Source organism: Mobula hypostoma, chromosome 3 (genome assembly GCF_963921235.1).
Source record: "Mobula hypostoma chromosome 3, sMobHyp1.1, whole genome shotgun sequence".
Lineage (NCBI taxonomy): Eukaryota > Metazoa > Chordata > Chondrichthyes > Myliobatiformes > Myliobatidae > Mobula > Mobula hypostoma.
Window position 1 is genome coordinate 192502261 of NC_086099.1, and position 17671 is coordinate 192519931.

The 17671-nt window shown below is 43.2% G+C and overlaps 1 protein-coding gene across 6 annotated transcripts in view; it reads left to right on the forward strand.

Moving 5' to 3' along the window:
- jcada (junctional cadherin 5 associated a) overlaps nucleotides 1-17671 on the forward strand; it is a 200657-nt gene that overhangs the window by 156277 nt on the left and 26709 nt on the right. For 5 of the 6 annotated variants that reach the window (XM_063044304.1, XM_063044300.1, XM_063044305.1 and 2 more), the window contains one exon: nucleotides 10980-15049. In XM_063044304.1, the coding sequence (XP_062900374.1) occupies nucleotides 10980-15049 (4070 nt within the window). The remainder of the gene's footprint in view (nucleotides 1-10979; nucleotides 15050-17671) is intronic. The other variant, XM_063044307.1, reaches the window with a different exon arrangement.

A 17671-nucleotide genomic window follows, 5' to 3' on the forward strand; every position in this document is an offset into this window, starting at 1 on the left:
AGGATGCATGTCTCTGGGAGCTGAATGTCCAAGGATACACGGTGTATTGGAAGGATAGGAAGGTAGGCAGAGGGGGAGGCATAGCTTATTGGTAAGAAATGATATTAAATCATTAGAAAGAAGTGATATAGGATCGGAAGGTGCAGAATCTTTATGGGTTGAGCTAAGAAATTGCAGGGCTAAAAGGACCCTGATGGCAGTTATATACAGGCCTCCTAACAGCTGCAGTGATGTGGACTACAAATTACAACAGGAAATAGAAAAGGCTTGTCAGAAGGGCAGTGTTATGATAATTGTGGGGGATTTTAACATGCGAGTGGATTGGGAAAATCAGGTCAGCACTGGATCTCGAGAGAGAATTTGTGGAATGTCTGCGAGATGGCTTTTTAGAACAGCTTGTTGTTGAACCCACTAGGGAATCGGCTGTACTGGATTAGGTATTGTGTAATGAACCGGAGGTGATTAGAGAGATTGAGGTGAAGGAACCCTTAGGAGGCAGTGATCATAACATGATTGAGTTCACTGTGAAATTTGAAAAAGAGAAGCCGAAATCTGATGTGTCGGTATTTCAGTGGAGTAAAGGAAATTATAGTGGCATGAGAGAGGAACTGGCCAAAGTTGACTGGAAAGGGACACTGGCAGGAAGGACAGCAGAGCAGCAGTGTTTATGCAAGAAGTGAGGAAGGTGCAAGACAGGTATATTCCAAAAAAGAAGACATTTTCGAATGGAAAAAGGGTGCAACCGTGGCTGACATGAGAAGTCAAAGCCAAAGTTAAAGCAAAGGAAAATCCTACTTGACAAACCTATTACAATTTTTTGAGGAAATTACCAGTAGGCTAGAAAAGGGAGATGCAGTGGATGTTGTATATTTGGATTTTCAGAAGGCCTTTGACAAGGTGCCACACATGAGGCTACTTACCAAGATAAGAGCCCATGGAATTACGGGAAAGTTACATATGTGGATAGCGCGTTAGCTGATTGGCAGGAAACAAAGAGTGGGAATAAAGGGATCCTATTCTGGTTGGCTGCTGGTTACCAGTGGTGTTCCACAGCGGTCTGTGTTGGGGCCGCTTCTTTTTACGTTGTACATCAACGATTTGGATTATGGAATAGATGGGTTTGTGGCTAAGTTTGCTGATGATACGAAGATAGGTGGAGAGGCGGGTAGTGTTGAGGAAACAGAGTCTGCAGAGAGACTTGGATAGATTGGAAGAATGGGCAAAGAAGTGGCAAATGAAATACAATGTTGGAAAGTGTATGGTTCTGCATTTTGGCAGAAGAAATAAACGGGCAGACTATTATTTAAATGGGGAGAGAATTCAATGTTCTGAGATGCAACGGGATTTGGGAGTCCTCGTACAGGATACCCTTAAGGTTAACCTCCAGGTTGAGTTGGTGGTGAAGAAGGCGAATGCAATGTTGGCATTAATTTCTAGAGGAATAGAGTATAGGAGCAGGGATGTGATGTTGAGGCTCTATAAGGTGCTGGTGAGACCTCACTTGGAGTACTGTGGGCAGTTTTGGTCTCCTTATTTAAGAAAGGATGTGCTGACGTTGGAGAGGGTACAGAGAAGATTCACTAGAATGATTCTGGGAATGAGAGGGTTAACATATGAGGAACGTTTGTCCGCTCTTGGACTGTATTCCTTGGAGTTCAGAAGAATGAGGGGAGACCTCATAGAAACATTTTGAATGTTGAAAGGCATGGACAGAGTGGCTGTGGCAAAGTTGTTTCCCATGATGGGGGAGTCTAGTACGAGAGGGCATGACTTAAGGATTGAAGGGCGCTCATTCAGAACAGAAATGCAAAGAAATTTTTTTTAGCCAGAGGGTGGTGAATCTATGGAATTGGTTGCCACGGGCAGCAGTGGAGGCCAAGTCATTGGGTGTATTTAAGGCAGAGATTGATAGGTATCTGAGTAGCCAGGGCGTCAAAGGTTATGGTGAGAAGGCAGGGGAGTGGGACTAAATGGGAGAATGGATCAGCTCAGGATAAAATGGCGGAGTAGACTCGATGGGCCGAATGTCCGACTTCTGCTCCTTTGTCTTATGGTCTAATATCCCAATTCCTATACTCGATGCCCTGGTTGAAGACGTGATGAGGTATGGGTGCAGTATGCAGCTCCTTCAAAGCGGCAACACAAGTAGACAGCATGGTAAAGTAGTTGTGTGGTGTGCTTGCCTTTATTAGCATTGAGCACAAGGTTTCAGTTGTACAAAACTTTGGTTAGGCCAACCTGGAGTATCATGTGCAGGTCTGATTCACCACACAATGGTGTGATTAAGCTAAAGGGTGAAGAGAAGTTTCACAAGGATGTTGCCTGTACTGGAGGACTGTTTTCCTTGGAGTAAAGGAGGATAAAGGGCAACTTTATAGAAGTTCATAAAATTATGAGACTACAAGACATAGGAGCAGAATTAGGCCATTTCACCATGTCTGATTATTAGCCCTCTCAACCCAATTCTCCTTCCTTCTCCCTGTAATCTTTGACACCCTTACTAATCATTAAACTATCAACCTCCACTTTAAGCATATGCAGTGACTTGGCCTCCGCAGTCGTCTATGGCAATAAATTCCACAGATTCACCACTCTCTAGCTACAGGGGCGTAGATAGTGTAGGTGGTGGCAATCTTTATCTCAGGTCCAATACCAGAAGTTCAAAGGTTTCGAAGTTCAAAGTAAATTTATTATCGCAGTACATAAATGTCACCATATACTACCCTGAGATTCATTTTCTTGTGGGCATTCACAGTAAATGCAAGAAGCACAATCGAATCAATGAAAAGCCACACCCAAAAGGACGGCCAGGCTACCAGTGTGAAAAGATGATAAAATGTGCAAAATCTGAAAGAAAGGAAAAAACACAATAAATGAGCAATAAATATGGAGAACAGGAGATGAAGAGTCTTGAAAGTAAGTCCATCGGTTGTGGGAACTGTTCAGCGATGTGGCAACTGAAGTTATCCACTCTGGTTCAAGAACCTGATAGTCGTGGGGTAATAACTATTCATGAGCCTACTGGCCTGGGTCTTGAGGCTTCTGTACCATCTTCCTGATGGCAGCAGAAAGAAGAGAGCATGGTCTGGATACATTAATGCTGCTTTCCTATGCCAGTGCTTTGTGTAGATGTGCTCAATGGTGGGGAGGTCTTTACCCATGATGAACTGGACAGTATCCACAACTTCTTGTAGGCTGTTCCATTTCAAGGGCATTAGTGTTTTCATACCAGGCTGAGTGATGCAACCAGACAATATACTCTCCATCACATATCTATAAAAGTTTGTCAGAGATTTAGATAACATGCTGAATGTTCACTAATTTCTGAGGAAGTGGAGGCCCTGCCATGCTTTCTTCATAATGGCACTTACATGCTGAACCCAGGACAGATCCTCTGAAACGGTGAGGAATTTAAGGTTGCTGAACTTCTCCACCTCTGCTCCCCGATTAGGACTGGTCTTCTCCTCGGTCTTGCTGACATTGAGTGCAAGTTGGTTGTTGTGGCCCCTAGTAAGTGTGTGACAGCCAAATTTTTGATCTCCCTCCTATATGCTGATTTATCACCACCTTCCATTCAGCTAACGACGGTGGTGCCATCGGCAAACTTACGTAGGGCATTGAAGCTGTGCTTCGTCTCACTGTCGTAAGTATGAAGCAAGTAGAACAGAGCACGTAGCTTTGTGGTTCACCTGTGCTGATGGAGATTGTGGAGGAGATATTGTTGCCAATCTGAACTGACTGGGATCGGCGAGTGAGGAAATCAAGGATTTAGTTACACAGGGAGGCATTGAGGCCAAGGTCTTGAAGCTTATTGATTAGTTTTTTTGAATTTAGACTTGGAGTATTAGGTTCAATTCTGGTTCCCTCCCCCCACCATTAAATGAAGGATATAGAAGCTTTTGAGAGGGTGCAGGAAATTAACTCGAGTGCTGCCTAGATTCGTGAGCATGTCTTGTATGGATAGGCTGCGTGATCTAGTCTATTTCTCATTAGGATGAAGGAGGATGAGAGCTGACTTGATGGAGGTGAATAAGATGATACAGGGCATAGTTAGAGTTGTCAGAGATGTTTTCCCCATATTAGCAATGGCTAATACAAGGGCCTGCACTGTGCTGCACTGTTCTATGTCAAGCTTCACTCCTGAAAATTTAGCAAACAGTATGTCATGACACCAATGCAACACAGAAAGGGTGCTGCACAGGTAATGGTGTCCCCTTTCAAATGAATGTAAAAGACACCATGATGCTATTTAAAGAAGGACCCAATAGTTGGCCCAGTGTCGCAGCCAACGTTCCCTCAGAGCCAACGATTAAACCCTTGCACACTAGTTATAGAGGCCTCTGCAATGTGGGAAGTTTATCACTGTGCATCCTGTCCATGCTCTGTATAACTTTATATACATTGATCATGCCATTCCTCAGCCTTCTCATTTACAGGGAAAACAAACCCGGTCTCCTCTCATAATGGAGACACCTCATCCCAGATATCTTTGCGAATCTCCTCTGCAACTTCTTTGGAGCTATCTTGTCCTTTCTATTCTGTGATGATCAAAATTGCATGCAATAAACCCTGTGTGGCCTCAGTATATTTTATAAATCTGTACCATTACTTCACTCATCTTCTGAGTATGATCGCCTGTGTGCCTTCTGGGCTACCCTACCTACCTACCTGTGCTGCCACCTGCTGGGAGCTTTGGACTAGTGCACCAAGATACCTCTGATCATCTATACACCCTAGGGCCTTTGTTTGACCTCCCAAAATGCATCACTTTCCCTTAATTTGTATCTGTCATTGCCCAACTTACCAGATGGTCAATGTTTTTATGAAGCCTGAGGCAATTCTCTTCACCATCCATATCACTACCAACTTCTGTGTCAGTAGCAATCTCCTACATTAATAGCTAAGTGATTTATGCATATAGCAAACAGTACGGGTCCCAGTACCAAAACCGGTGTTAAGTCACTGGTCACGTGCTTCCAGTCATGAAAGCAAACCTGTACTAATTGGATTCGGTTTACTTCAAAGCCCATGCGCTCTAAGCTTTCAGAGCTTGTCACAACCCTTTCAGTGTTGCTGGTGTTTTTGGTGGACTTCATTCTGTTCAGCTGATCCCCATTTCTATACAGACTAATATGTTTCGCCTTGTAACAAGTGAAGTGTACGTCCCAGTTGCAGTGCTTTAGAGGAGAACGACCACTGTATATTATGTACATTTTTTGGTTCTTGGTTGCCGGAATGGATTCGCGTGAAGAGAAATCCCTTCTGGTTATAAGTAAGCACAATATACATACCAGAATTCAAGAAATTCCATCTCAGAATACTTTTCTTGTTAATTAATGGCTTTTATAAGACCATAAGACGTAGGAGCAGAATTAAGCCAGTTGGCCCATCAAGTCTACTCTGCATTCCATCATGGCTGATTTATTATGTCTCTCAATCCCATTCTCCTGCCTTCTCCCCATAATATTTCATTCCCTGACTAATCAAGAATATATCAACCACTCCTTTACATATACCCAATGACTTGGACTCCACAGATTCACTACCCTCTGGCTAAATAAATTCTTCCTCATCTCTGTTTTAAATGGTCATCCCTCTATTCTGAGACTGCACCCTATGGTCCTTGACTCACCCATTACAGGAAACATCCTCTCCACATCCACTCTATCCAGACTTTTCAGTATTTGCTAGGCTTCAATGAGATCCCAGCTCATTCTTCTAAACTCCAGCGAGTACAGGCCCAGAGCCATTAAATGCTCCTCATATGTTAACAGCTTCATTCCCAGAGTCATTCCATTGGGCTCCTCTGAACCCTCTCCAATGCCAACACATTTGTGGATGATACAAAGATAGGTGGAGTCACATGTAGTGTTGAGGAGAAAAGTATTCTTTTCTTAGATAAGGACCCAAAACTGCTTACGATACTCTAAGTGCGGTCTGACCAATGCTTATGAAACCAAAGCATTGCATTCTTGTTCTTGCATTCTAGACCACACAAAATGAATGTTAACATTGCATTTGCCTTCCTTACCACCGACTCCACCTGCAAGCTTACTTTAAGGGAGTCCTGCACAAGGACTCCCAAGTCAAAGTTCAAAGCACATTTATTATCAAAGTATGTACACAGTGTACAACTTTGAGATTCATCCTCTTGCAGGCAACCACAAAACAAAGAAACACTATAGAACGCATTTAAAGAAAAATAAGACCATCAAGCATACAAGGTAAAAGAACAAGTAACAAAAAAACAAACAAGTAGCACACGGAACATTAAAGCATCAAACCGCAGCTGAAAGTGAGACCACAACTATGAGCCACTCGTAGTGTGGGACCTAATACTCCAGCACCTAATTCCGGCTGCAGCGAGAGTGTGAATATTAATCTTATTTGATGCTTCAATCAACGTGCAGTATGGAGCTGACCAGGAATGGAGTGCAGCGTACACCCGCTCCACGCAAAATCATCCAGGAGAAGTACCAGATCATTCAATCGGCCCAAAAATATGTTTATAAAAGGAAAGTTTTTGAACTTTTCCCCTGTTTATAAAGTAGTCTATGCCTTTATTCCTTCTACCAACATGCATGACCATGCACTTCCTGACACACTATTCCATCTGCCACACCTTGCCCATTTTCCCTATCTGCAGACTCCTTGCTTGCTTAACACTTCTTGCCCCTTCACCTATCTTCATATTGTCCACAGACTTGGCCACAAAGCCAGCAATTCTGTCATCCAAATCATTGATATATAACATGAAAATAAAAGGTCCCGACATTGACCCCTGCGGAACATCTCTAGCCACTGGCGCTCTACCAGTTAAGGACCCCTTTATTCCCACACTTTGCCTCCTGCCAGTCATCTAGTCTTCTATCCATGCTAGTATCTATCCTGTATTACCATGGATTATCTTGTTAAGCAATCTTATTGAGACACCTTGTCAAAGGACTTCTGAAAATCCAAGTAGATAACATCCACTGACTCACCTTTGTCTATCTTGCCTGTTAATTTCTCAGAGTTCCAATAGATTTGTCAGGCAAGATTTCCCTTAAGGAAACCATACTGACTTTGACCTATTTTATTACATGCCTCCAAGAACCCTGAAACCTCATCCATAATAATGGACTCCAACATCTACCCAATCACTGAAGTCAGGCTAGCTGGCCTATAATTTCCTTTCTACTGCCTCTCTCCCTTCTTAAAAAGTGGAGTGACATTTGCAATTGTCCTGTCCTCCGGAACCATTCCAAAACCTAGTCGTTCTTGAAATATTAGTAGTAATGCATCCACCATCTCTTCAGCTACCCACATCTGAACCTGTGGTGTAGTGAATCTGGCTCATGTGACTTATCTGCCTTCAGATCTGTCAGCTTCCCAAGCACCACCTTTCTTCTTAGCAATAGCAACTACACTCACTTCTGCCCATTGATACTCTTGAATTTCTGGCATACTGTAAATGTATTGCACAGTGAAAAATGACACAAAATGCTTACTAAGTTGGTCTGTCATTTCTCTCTCCCCCATTACTCCGCTCCAGTGTCATCTTCCAGGAGTCCAATATCCACTTTCACCTCTTTTACACTTCAAATATTTGAGTAAACTTTTGGTATCTTTTTGATATTATTAGGTAGCTTTCCTTTATATTTCATCTTTTTGCTCAATATGGCATTTTAGTTGCCTTCTGTTGGTTTTTAAAAGCTTCCCAATCCTCTTAATTTCCCACTAATATTTGCTATATTATATACAGTACCCTCTCCTCGGCTATTGTCAGCCACCGTTGCCTTATCTTCTCTTCTCCCCCCCCCCCCACCATTAGAATACTTCTTCATCTTTGGAATGTATCAATCCTAGCTATTCCATATTCCCCCCAGAAACTCTAGCCATTGCTGTTTGTCATCATCCCAACTAGTGTTACCTTCCAATCAACTTTGGCCAGCTCCTCTCTCATGCCACTGTAATTCCCTTTATTCCAATGTAACGCTAATGCATCTGACTTTAGCTACTCCCTCTCAAATTGCAGAGTGAATTCTATCATATTATGATCACTGTCTCCTCTGAATTCCTTTACCTTAAGCTCCCTACTCAAACCTGGTTCAATACACAACACCCAGTCCAGAATTGTCTTTCCCCTAATGGACGCAATTAAAGGCTCCTCTAAAAAGCCATCTCGTAGGCATTCTGCAAATTCTCTTCCTTGGGATCCAGCACTAACCTGATTTTTCCCAATCCACAATGACCATCATAGCATTTCCCTTTTTACATGCCTTTTCTATCTCCTGCTGTAATTTGTACCCCACATCACGGCTACTGTTCGGAGGCCTACACATAACTCCTACCAAGGCATTTTTATCCTTGCAGTTTCTTAACTCTATCCACGAGGATTCTACATCCTCCGACCATGTGTCACCTCTTTCTAAGGATTAGTTTTCTTTTTTTTTAACCAACAGAGCCATTCTATCCATTCTGCCTATTCTGTGTATCCTTGGATGTTAAGTTCTCAACTATAATCTTCTTTCAGTCACGTCTCAGTGATGCCCACAACATCGTACCTGTACTACAAGGTCATCGACCTTATTCTGTATGCTGTATGCATTTAAATATAACACCTTCGGTCCTGTACTCATCACCCTTTTTGATTTTTGCCGCAATGTTACCCATTAAGTCAAACCACTGAGACCAACTATTGCTAATCATCTGCCTGTCTCTCCTGACAGTCTCACTACACACTGCATCCACATGTACATCAACTACCCCAATCTAAGCCCATCAATCTGCTTCCCATCCCTTTACCAACTTAGTTCAAACCCTGCCCAGCAGCGTTAGCAAACCCACCAGCAAAGATTTGGCTACCCTCTGCTTTAGGTGTAACCCAAACTGTTTGTACAGGTCATACTGTCTGCAGAAGAGATCTGAATAATCCGGAAATCTGAAACCCTGCCCCCTGCACCAATTTCCCCAGCCACGCATTCATCTGCCAGGTCATCTTACTCTTATCCACAGGCAGCAATCCAGAGATTACTACCCTGGAGATCCAGATTTTCACAGTCTTCTAACTAATACCCTATGTTCTTTCTTCAGGACCTTTTCCTACCTGTGTTTTTGGCACCGATATGTACCACAACATCGGGCTGCTCACACTCCCCCTTTAGAATGCTGTGGACCTCATCAGAGGCAGCCCTGGCAACTGGGAGGTAACATATTATCCGGATGTCTTTTTCACATCCACAGAATCTCCTGTCTGCTTCACTAACTATAGAATCCCCTATCACCACTGTACTCGTCTCCCTCCTTCATGTCTGAGCCAGACTCAGTGCCAGAATCTTCCTCAGTAGGTCATTGCCACCAACAGTGTCCAAAGTGGTATACTTGGTATTGAGGGGAGCAGCCACAGGGGTTCTCTGCATTGCCTGCATATCCCCTTTCCCTCTCCTAACAGCTACCCAGGTACCTGCCTCCTGCAACTTAGGGGTGACTACCTCCCTGTAGCTCCTACCTATCACCGCCTCGTTCTCTTTTATGAGCTGAAGGTCAGTGAGCTGTAGCTCCAGTTCCTTACCACAGTCTCTAAGAAGCTGCATCTCCTGCACTTCGTGCAGATGTAATTATCAGGAGGACTGGAGGTCTCCCAGAGCTTCCACACCTTGGACAGCGAGTATACCATGAATTCTGGACCTATTGTTGAGTACTGTTGGGTTGGGGGTGAGGGTGGTGGGGGGACCTACCTGGGGAAAGCAACAGTGGCCATGCCTCTGGCACGGAGTCTGGCCCTGTGGCTCAGAAGGGTAGGGAACGGAAGACAACTCTATAGTTATGGGGGCAGATGGGCAATTCTGTGAGCATGAAAAACAAAAACACAGATGGTAGTTTGCCTCCCAGGTGCCATGGTTTGTGATGTCCACAATATCCTGAAATGGGAGGGTGAGCAGCCAGAGGTCATGGTGCATATTGGTACCAATGACATAGGTAGAAAAAGGGAGGAGGCCCTGAAAGCAGAATACACTGAGTTAGCTGAGTTAGGAAGGAAGCTGAGAAGCAGGACCTCAAGGGTAGTAATCTCGAGATTGCTGCTTGTGCCACACGACAGTGACTATAGGAATAGAATGAGGTGGTGGATAAATGCGTGTCAGGTTCATTTTGGTAGGTCAAATTTGAGGACAGAATATAGTATTAATGGTAAGACTCTTGGCAGTGTGGAATATCAGAGAGATCTTGGGGTCAGCGTCCATAGGACTCTCAAAGCTGCTTCGCAGATTGACAATGTTATTAAGAAGGCGTATGGTGTGTTGGCATTCATCAACCTTGGTATTGCATTCAGGAGCTGTAAGGTAATGTTACAGCTCTATAAGACCTTTGTCAGAGCCCACTTGGAGAACTATGTTCAGTTCTGGTCACCTCACTACAGGAAAGATGTGGATACTATAGAGAGAGTGAAGTCGAGATTTACAAGGATGTTGCCTGGATTAGAAAGCGTAGTTTATGAGAATAGGTTGAGTGAACTTGGTCTTTTCTCCTTGGAGTGACGGAGGATGAGAGGTGACCTGATAGAGGTGTATAAGATGATGAGAGGCATTGATCATGTGGATAGCCAGAGGCTTTTCCCCAGGGCTGAAATGACTAACACAAGGGGGCACAGTTTTAAGGTGCTTGGAAGTAGGTACAGAGGAAATGTCAGGGGTAAGTCCCTCCCCCCTTCAATTTCAAGTTAAGCTTTCTTTGGGTAGGAGAATATTATTAAATGCTTTCTTTTCATTAAATCTTAATGCAAGCTAAAAACAAGTTGTTTAAGACAAAAAAAAAAGTTAGCACAATTCACCTCCTATGTGATTAAACATGAATCTTGTAGGCTTTGTTAATTTGGTGTTATTTATAAAACTTGTTGTTCCCAGAGCTATTTTGCAAATCATTAGTGAGAAATTAGTAAGGCTCTCTTAACGAAATTGAAGTTTCTCAAGTGTGATCCACAGTCTTCATCTGTGTTACAGGTTAAACAGTGGTCCTTCATTACCCTGTTCATCGAGGCCTAACTCGGGTAAAGATGTCACCTACTGGAAACGAAGAGGACAAGACTTCAGTGTTTTATTAAATTATACAAATCGAGGAGATTCAGAAGGAAGTAACATGATGAAAACTAAAACCATTCCGAAAACCGAAAAACAAGAGAGAGGATCACAAGATCAACCGATGAAGAACAAGCAGCAGGTGATAGAAGCAAGTAGACCAGATCAGCAAAAGAGTTGGATAGCAGAAGGTCAGAGTATGGTTGAGAGAGAGGTGTGCGAAGGCAAGTGGAGAGCTCCAATGGATCGTAAGTGCCAAAGCTTGGGGACTAAGGAATGGAAGTCAACTTTAGGAAGACATTTGTCTGACAGTGATGGAAACGGGTTGAGACAAAATATGTTGCCCAAGATGGTTAGTGATGAAGTATTTCAAAGAGAAGGAATGGAATATGTTAAAAAAGGGAAGTCTCAGTCATTGCCTCGGGTCCTTCCAGACAGCAATGGCAAGGAATTTCAGACAGGGCTCCATTACATAACAGCGTCTGGCTTTAATAGAAGCAGACAGGAAAATCAGTGTTCAAACAATTTTCATGCATTGCAAAACAGCAGTTCTTACTGTAATCCTCAAACAAGTTCAAAATGGAGGGAAACTGTCAGGCAGAGTACTCCGTTTACTCAGCTGCCCAAAGCAAAGTTCAATAGACCACTAAAACCTCCCTCCTACGAGCTGTATCAGCAAACTAGGAGAAGTTCAGAGATGATCCCTAGTCTCCTTGTGCCTGAAACAAATGAAGGGCAAGGTGTATATTTTGCCAAGGACACTGAAGTAGATGCTGACCATAATAATTGTCCCCAAGTTCTTGCTAGTGGCAACTTGGAGCCTCCTGTCTATGTGCCTCCCCCATCCTATAAAACACCACCTCATCAAAAAGTTGGTCAGATATGTTTTGATAAAGTGCCTAGTTGTGACAACAATACATATCAACTCTCTCAGTCAGCAAGGACTCATGCAGATCAGGCTCACTGGTGCTCAGAAAATGAGGAGAGCAATCAAACTGATGAAAGACAAGCTTATGTTGATCATGGTGCAAAGCAGCATTTGCTACAGGACAAGAATATGAATGATGAAGTAGGTAATGGTGTCCCTCATCCTCGGGAAAACCATAATGCATCGCATAATGGATATGCCGACGATCAAAAGGCTTTTGTCAAGTACATACCATTTACTGATCCTCGGATTAGGCATATTACTGTAGTGCAATCTGACAAGCAACTTGAAGGAATGGATTATAAGCAAGTACAATGGAATGCAACAGACCAAATTACAGACAGAAATAAGATGCTTGGGTCACCACACCATCATAGTGCCTTCTCTGTTCCATCAGGGTCGCTTTACTCTACTCAGGCAGGCCTGAAGCCCATAACTGATCCTTCATCCGCTAACAAATGGTTGGTGACATGCAAGCCAGAGAGTGAGAACAGCACAAAGTTGGACCATTGTTACAAACCATTTGTAGTTAGCCAGTGCGAGCCCTCTTCAAGGATTATTTCAACTACAAACCATCCGGCACACTTTCCACAATCAAGTACCAAATCTGAAGGAAAACTGCATGCAAACCAATGTTCTACTGAAACAGTGACCCAGGTAAAGAAATGGGAGCCAGATTCTCAGTGTTTTGACATGCAAGGAAAGAAACAGCCAAAACGAAGGATGACAGAAACAATATTTTGCCTCGTGTCTGTTCCACTCAATAATTCCGAAGGAGGTTCAAATGAAAATGCCCTTAATAGTGACATAGGAAATGGAAATGTTGAAAAGTCTATGAGTGATAGCACTGGAAATTTAACTGAACAAAGCTTTTTGAGCATGTCCTCTTCTGACTTGGAGTTGCAAGCATTGACTGGAAACATGATGACAGAAAATGGGCTGAAGAAACTGGAGCCCTGGACTGAAGTCAGCAATAAACGCGCAGTCGGCTATAACTTTAACCAGCACAAAGTGTTAAGAGCCTCTGGCTCTTGGCCAGGTGACCAGTACAAAGATCAGGAAACACAAACAAGTTTCAGTAAAGGCCCTCGCGCTACTCAATCATTCACCAGTGCCATAAAAAATGTTTCCAAGGGCAACCAGAGTCACAGGCAGATCCACTCAGAATCTGAAACTCTCTTATTAAAGCAGGGAGATAAAATAAGTACAGGTGCTCCTGTCATCCCTGACCAGAAACAGAAGCTCAGTAACCATCCAATACATGGTCAGACAAGCTTGCATCCATCGAAAAACAGTGCTTTCTCAAGGACAACACCTACACAATATCAGGTAATTAAATCGCACAAAAATCAGCTGGAAGGAGCCTCAAAAACCCCCTTTGAGAAAGGCAGAGACGTACATGCAGAAGAGCAGGTGGAAGAGAGCCGAACCTGTCCCCAGACTTCATCCAACAATGGCAAAGCGTCTGTGGGCTTTGGTCAGTTTCTCCTGAAGCCGGTAAACCGGCGTCCTTGGGACGCAATCAGTGAGCTGGAAAATTTCAACAAAGAGATTCAGGAACAGGAGGACCGGAACAATCAGGCACCACAAAAGGTGGGTGAGCTTTCAACACCCCAGTCGATAAGTTCGGACATCGCCTTTCCAAGCACTCAAATGCCTTCCTGTCACAACTCTGAGCAGTTTGTGCCTGAAAAACTATTGGCCAATAGAAATGCACCCAAAGAAAACTTGGACTGTGGAATTAATAAACACCCCCTACGTTATCCCAACGTTACCCTTGAGGTACAGAAACCATTTCGCGTGTCTGCTGACAACAGCAAGCTGAGCAGCCAGCTGAGTAATCCCCTCCATAAACCTATCAGCAAAACAACAGCAAATACTAAAAGCAGCACAACATTAAATGTATTTTCAGCAAAAAATGCACAGTTCACTAAATTAAACAATGAAAAGAATGTGGAGCACACCAATTACAAAAGCCAACGCATAAACATCAATGGTGTTAGTAAGCCTATCTATCAACTAAGTGAAAGAAAGGCTGGCGAGATGATTGATGAAAATTCATTAGTCAGCAGTAAGGCTGCAGGTAAAAGAAATGTGCCAGCTCCAGAAAATGAATGTAACGGCATTACTAGGAAGATGCTCTCCCAATTTAACACCAATGAGATTTATTCAGAAACTGATCTGAGCTCTTTAAATTCTTATAAAAGCCCAAAACCACTCACTGACAACCTGGATGAGCTCTTTGAACGGAAAACACTGAAAGGAATTTCTAAAAATGAATCATTTGAAGAAAGAGCTGCCAGGATTTTAGGTATTGACGTGGCAGTGGAAGCCTTGATTTCCCCAACAAAGAAAGCTCAACATGAAGATGTAGGAGAAAATGAGGCAAAGTCTTCCTCTGAAGAGGAGCTGGACAGTACCTGCAGTCATATGGCAAACAGTAAATGTACTTCAGGAGAAGTACTGGGGCATGGAATGGGAAAAGGCTTGGAATCTGACAAACAATTGGAATGGAAAGGCAGCCCAGTCTATGGACCGTGGTTACCAAATGGAAATAATGTGTTCCAGAATAAATTATCCAAGCATGTTACTGAAAGTAACAAAGAACTGCAGTTGGGGAAAAGGGCCATCATCAATGAAATTTTTCATGAACCTTTCCAAGAGTTTTATAACTGGGCTGACAAAAATTGCTTCTTTGGCACCGAAAGCAAAACCATCTCTCTAACAGGTCCAGAGAGGAAAGGTCGAAACACTACAGGAATAATCGAAGCCTTGCAAGGTAAGATTGCAGCGTCTCCGAGCCGCACAGCTCTGGATCGCTTGGCCCGTATGAAAGAAGTGGACTCGGTTTCGCGCATCAGGCGTCTCAGTATAAAAAGTGCAGACTCTGGCGATGAGCTTGAGGAGGATAAATGTTGCACAGAGCGAAGAGATAAGGAAGGGCCTTGTGCACCAGTTCGAAAGGAAGACACACATGCAACAAAGGAAAGAATTGTATTGTTAGATCAGGATTTTGAATCTTTTGTGACTTCAATCACAGCTGATGCTGAGAGCAAAGAGGCTAGAGGTAAGTTGTAATGAGGAACAATGTCTTAACTAATATCATTGCATAAAATAATTAACATAACCTTGTTTTAGTTCCAGTGTAGTAGTACAAGGTGTAAACGACTGAGTAAGATATTAAGCCAGGTGTTATCCCACTAGTTCTTTTAGATTGGCAAACTGGCCACAATGATGCAAGGTGCCAGAGGGCACCTTGGTAAATGTCACTGCAAATGCTAGGGCCATTACAGAGACTTGGCTGTCACAAGGGCAAGAATGGCTGCTGGATGTTCTGAGGTTAGATGTTTCAAAAGTGACAGGGAGGAGGGTGAAAGAGGTGGGGGAGTGGCATTGCTAATCAGGAGGGGAAGAAATCACACTGTTGTGTATTCTATAAACCCCTCCCCACCAATAGCAACAGAGACAGCGAGGAGCAGATTGGGAGGCATATTTTGGATAGATGCAAAAATGACAAAGTTGTTGTTATGGGTGACTTCAGCTTCCTTACCAATGTGGAGGAGCAGGGGGATCTTGGAGTCCACGTCCATAGATCCCTCAAAAGTTGTCACACAAGTTGGTAGAGTGATTAAGAAGGGATATATTGTGTTTGTCTTCATTAGTCATAGGATTAAGTTCAAGAGCCACAAGGTGCTGTAGCTCTTTAGGACACTAGTTGGACACACTCGGGGTATTGCATTCCAGTTTCCTCATATGGAAGTTTTAGAGAGGGTACAGAGGAGATTTACCATTACGCTGCCTGGATTAGAGAGCATTTCTGATGAGAATAGGTTGACTGAACTATGTCTTTTCACATTGGAGCAAAGGAGGCTGAGAGGTGACTTGATAGAGATGTTAAAAATGGCGAGAGGCATAGGCTGAGTGAACCGCCAGCGTCTTTTCCCTAGGGTGGAAATAGCTAATAAGAGGAGGCACCATCTTAAGGTGACTGAATGAAAGTACAGGGGAACGTCAGAGGTAAGTTTTGTAATAGCTTGGAATGAGCTACCAGGGCGGTGATAGAGGCAGATACATTGAGGACATTTGAGTCTTAGACAAATGGAGAAAGAATTTGATTGATCTTAGTGTGGGTTATAGGTTTGGCACAACTTCGTGCGCCAAAGTGGCTCTGCTGTGCTGCGCTGCTTTATGTTCTGTGATGAAGTGTCTGCAGAGTAAATCTAACTAACTCATCGTACCTCAAACACCCAGCTAACACAATGCTCTCAAATGACAGCCATTCAGAAATGGGAAAAGCCCCTCAACAGCGCCATTTAGAGGAAATGCCAGGTACCTACAGTTTAGTTGATGGATGATGTCCAATAAGCTGCTAAAGCAAATCAACGTATTTGTGCTGGTTACACTGTTGTGAGACTTGGGTCTCCGGACGGTGGCGGTGCAGCAGAAACCAAAGCAACTTCTCCTGAGTTTGAGGCTACTTCACAATTTTCACATTAACACTCAAGGATATACAAGCTGCACCTCCTTTGGGAATATATTATTTAGTCAAATGAACAGAGGCCATCGGCAGCATGATTAGTTGCAAGGAGGAGGAACGGGAGGGGAAATGGCAGGGCAGGGTAACGGCCTTGGGCATTACTGAAGTTTGCAACAATGAGCCCACAATTAAAGCAGCTGAGTAGAGCACTGCTACTGGCACTGTTAGGATATAATGGAATTCTAGGTTATTTTATCGATATAAACTGTTAAAGTAGAAAACTTGCCCGAGTGATTTGCCGGGGTGTAAGCAAATAAAATTTGCCATGAGCCACGTAAGGCAGTACGAGTAACAGAAAAAGATGTGTCTTCAGGAAACTTTAAAGGGAGAAAGAGGAGATGATAGACAAAGATGTAGAGAAAGAAGTTCAAGCTGGCAAAAATAAAATTGGGAAGTTTTTAAGACCTTTAACCTATGCATGGGTTAAAATCTGTGTCTTATTTGGTATCTTAAATGGTGAATTGACTCTCCACTTGGATTCAGAATTGGCTGGTCCGTGGAATACAGAGGTTAGTGGTCGATGAGATTACTCTGGTTGAAGTTCTGTAACTAATGATATTCAGCAGGGATCTATAGTGGGACCTCTGCTGTTTAAGTATCTGAATGACCTAGGGGAAAACTAGATGGGTGATTTAGCAGGCATCGCGGGGTTTGGTGGTGGTGTGGATCGCCTAAATGACGGCCAAATGATATAGTGGGATATAGATGAATTGCAGACATGAGCGGAGAAATAGAAAGTGGAATTTAACCCGATCAAATGTTAAAGTGTTGCACTTTGGGAGATCAAATGTAAATGGCCAGTACACAGTATATGGCAAGTCCATTAACAATGTTTATGTACAGAGGGACCTAGGGTCAAAGTCCATAGCTCCCTGAAAGTAAAAATACAAAGGTTGATAGACTGGTAAAGAGTGCATGTGGGTCCCTGCCTTTATAGGTGAGGAACTGAGTTCAAGAGTTGGGAAGTTATATAGCAGCTTTATAGAACTCTAGTCAAGCCCTATCTGGAGTATTGCTTCAATTTTGGATGCCCTATTATAGGAAAGATGTTGAGGCTTTGGAGAAAGTGCAGAAGAGGTTTACCAGGATGCTGCCTGGATTAGAGGGTGTGTGCTGTAAGAAGAGGTTGCAAAAACCTGGGTTATTTTCTCT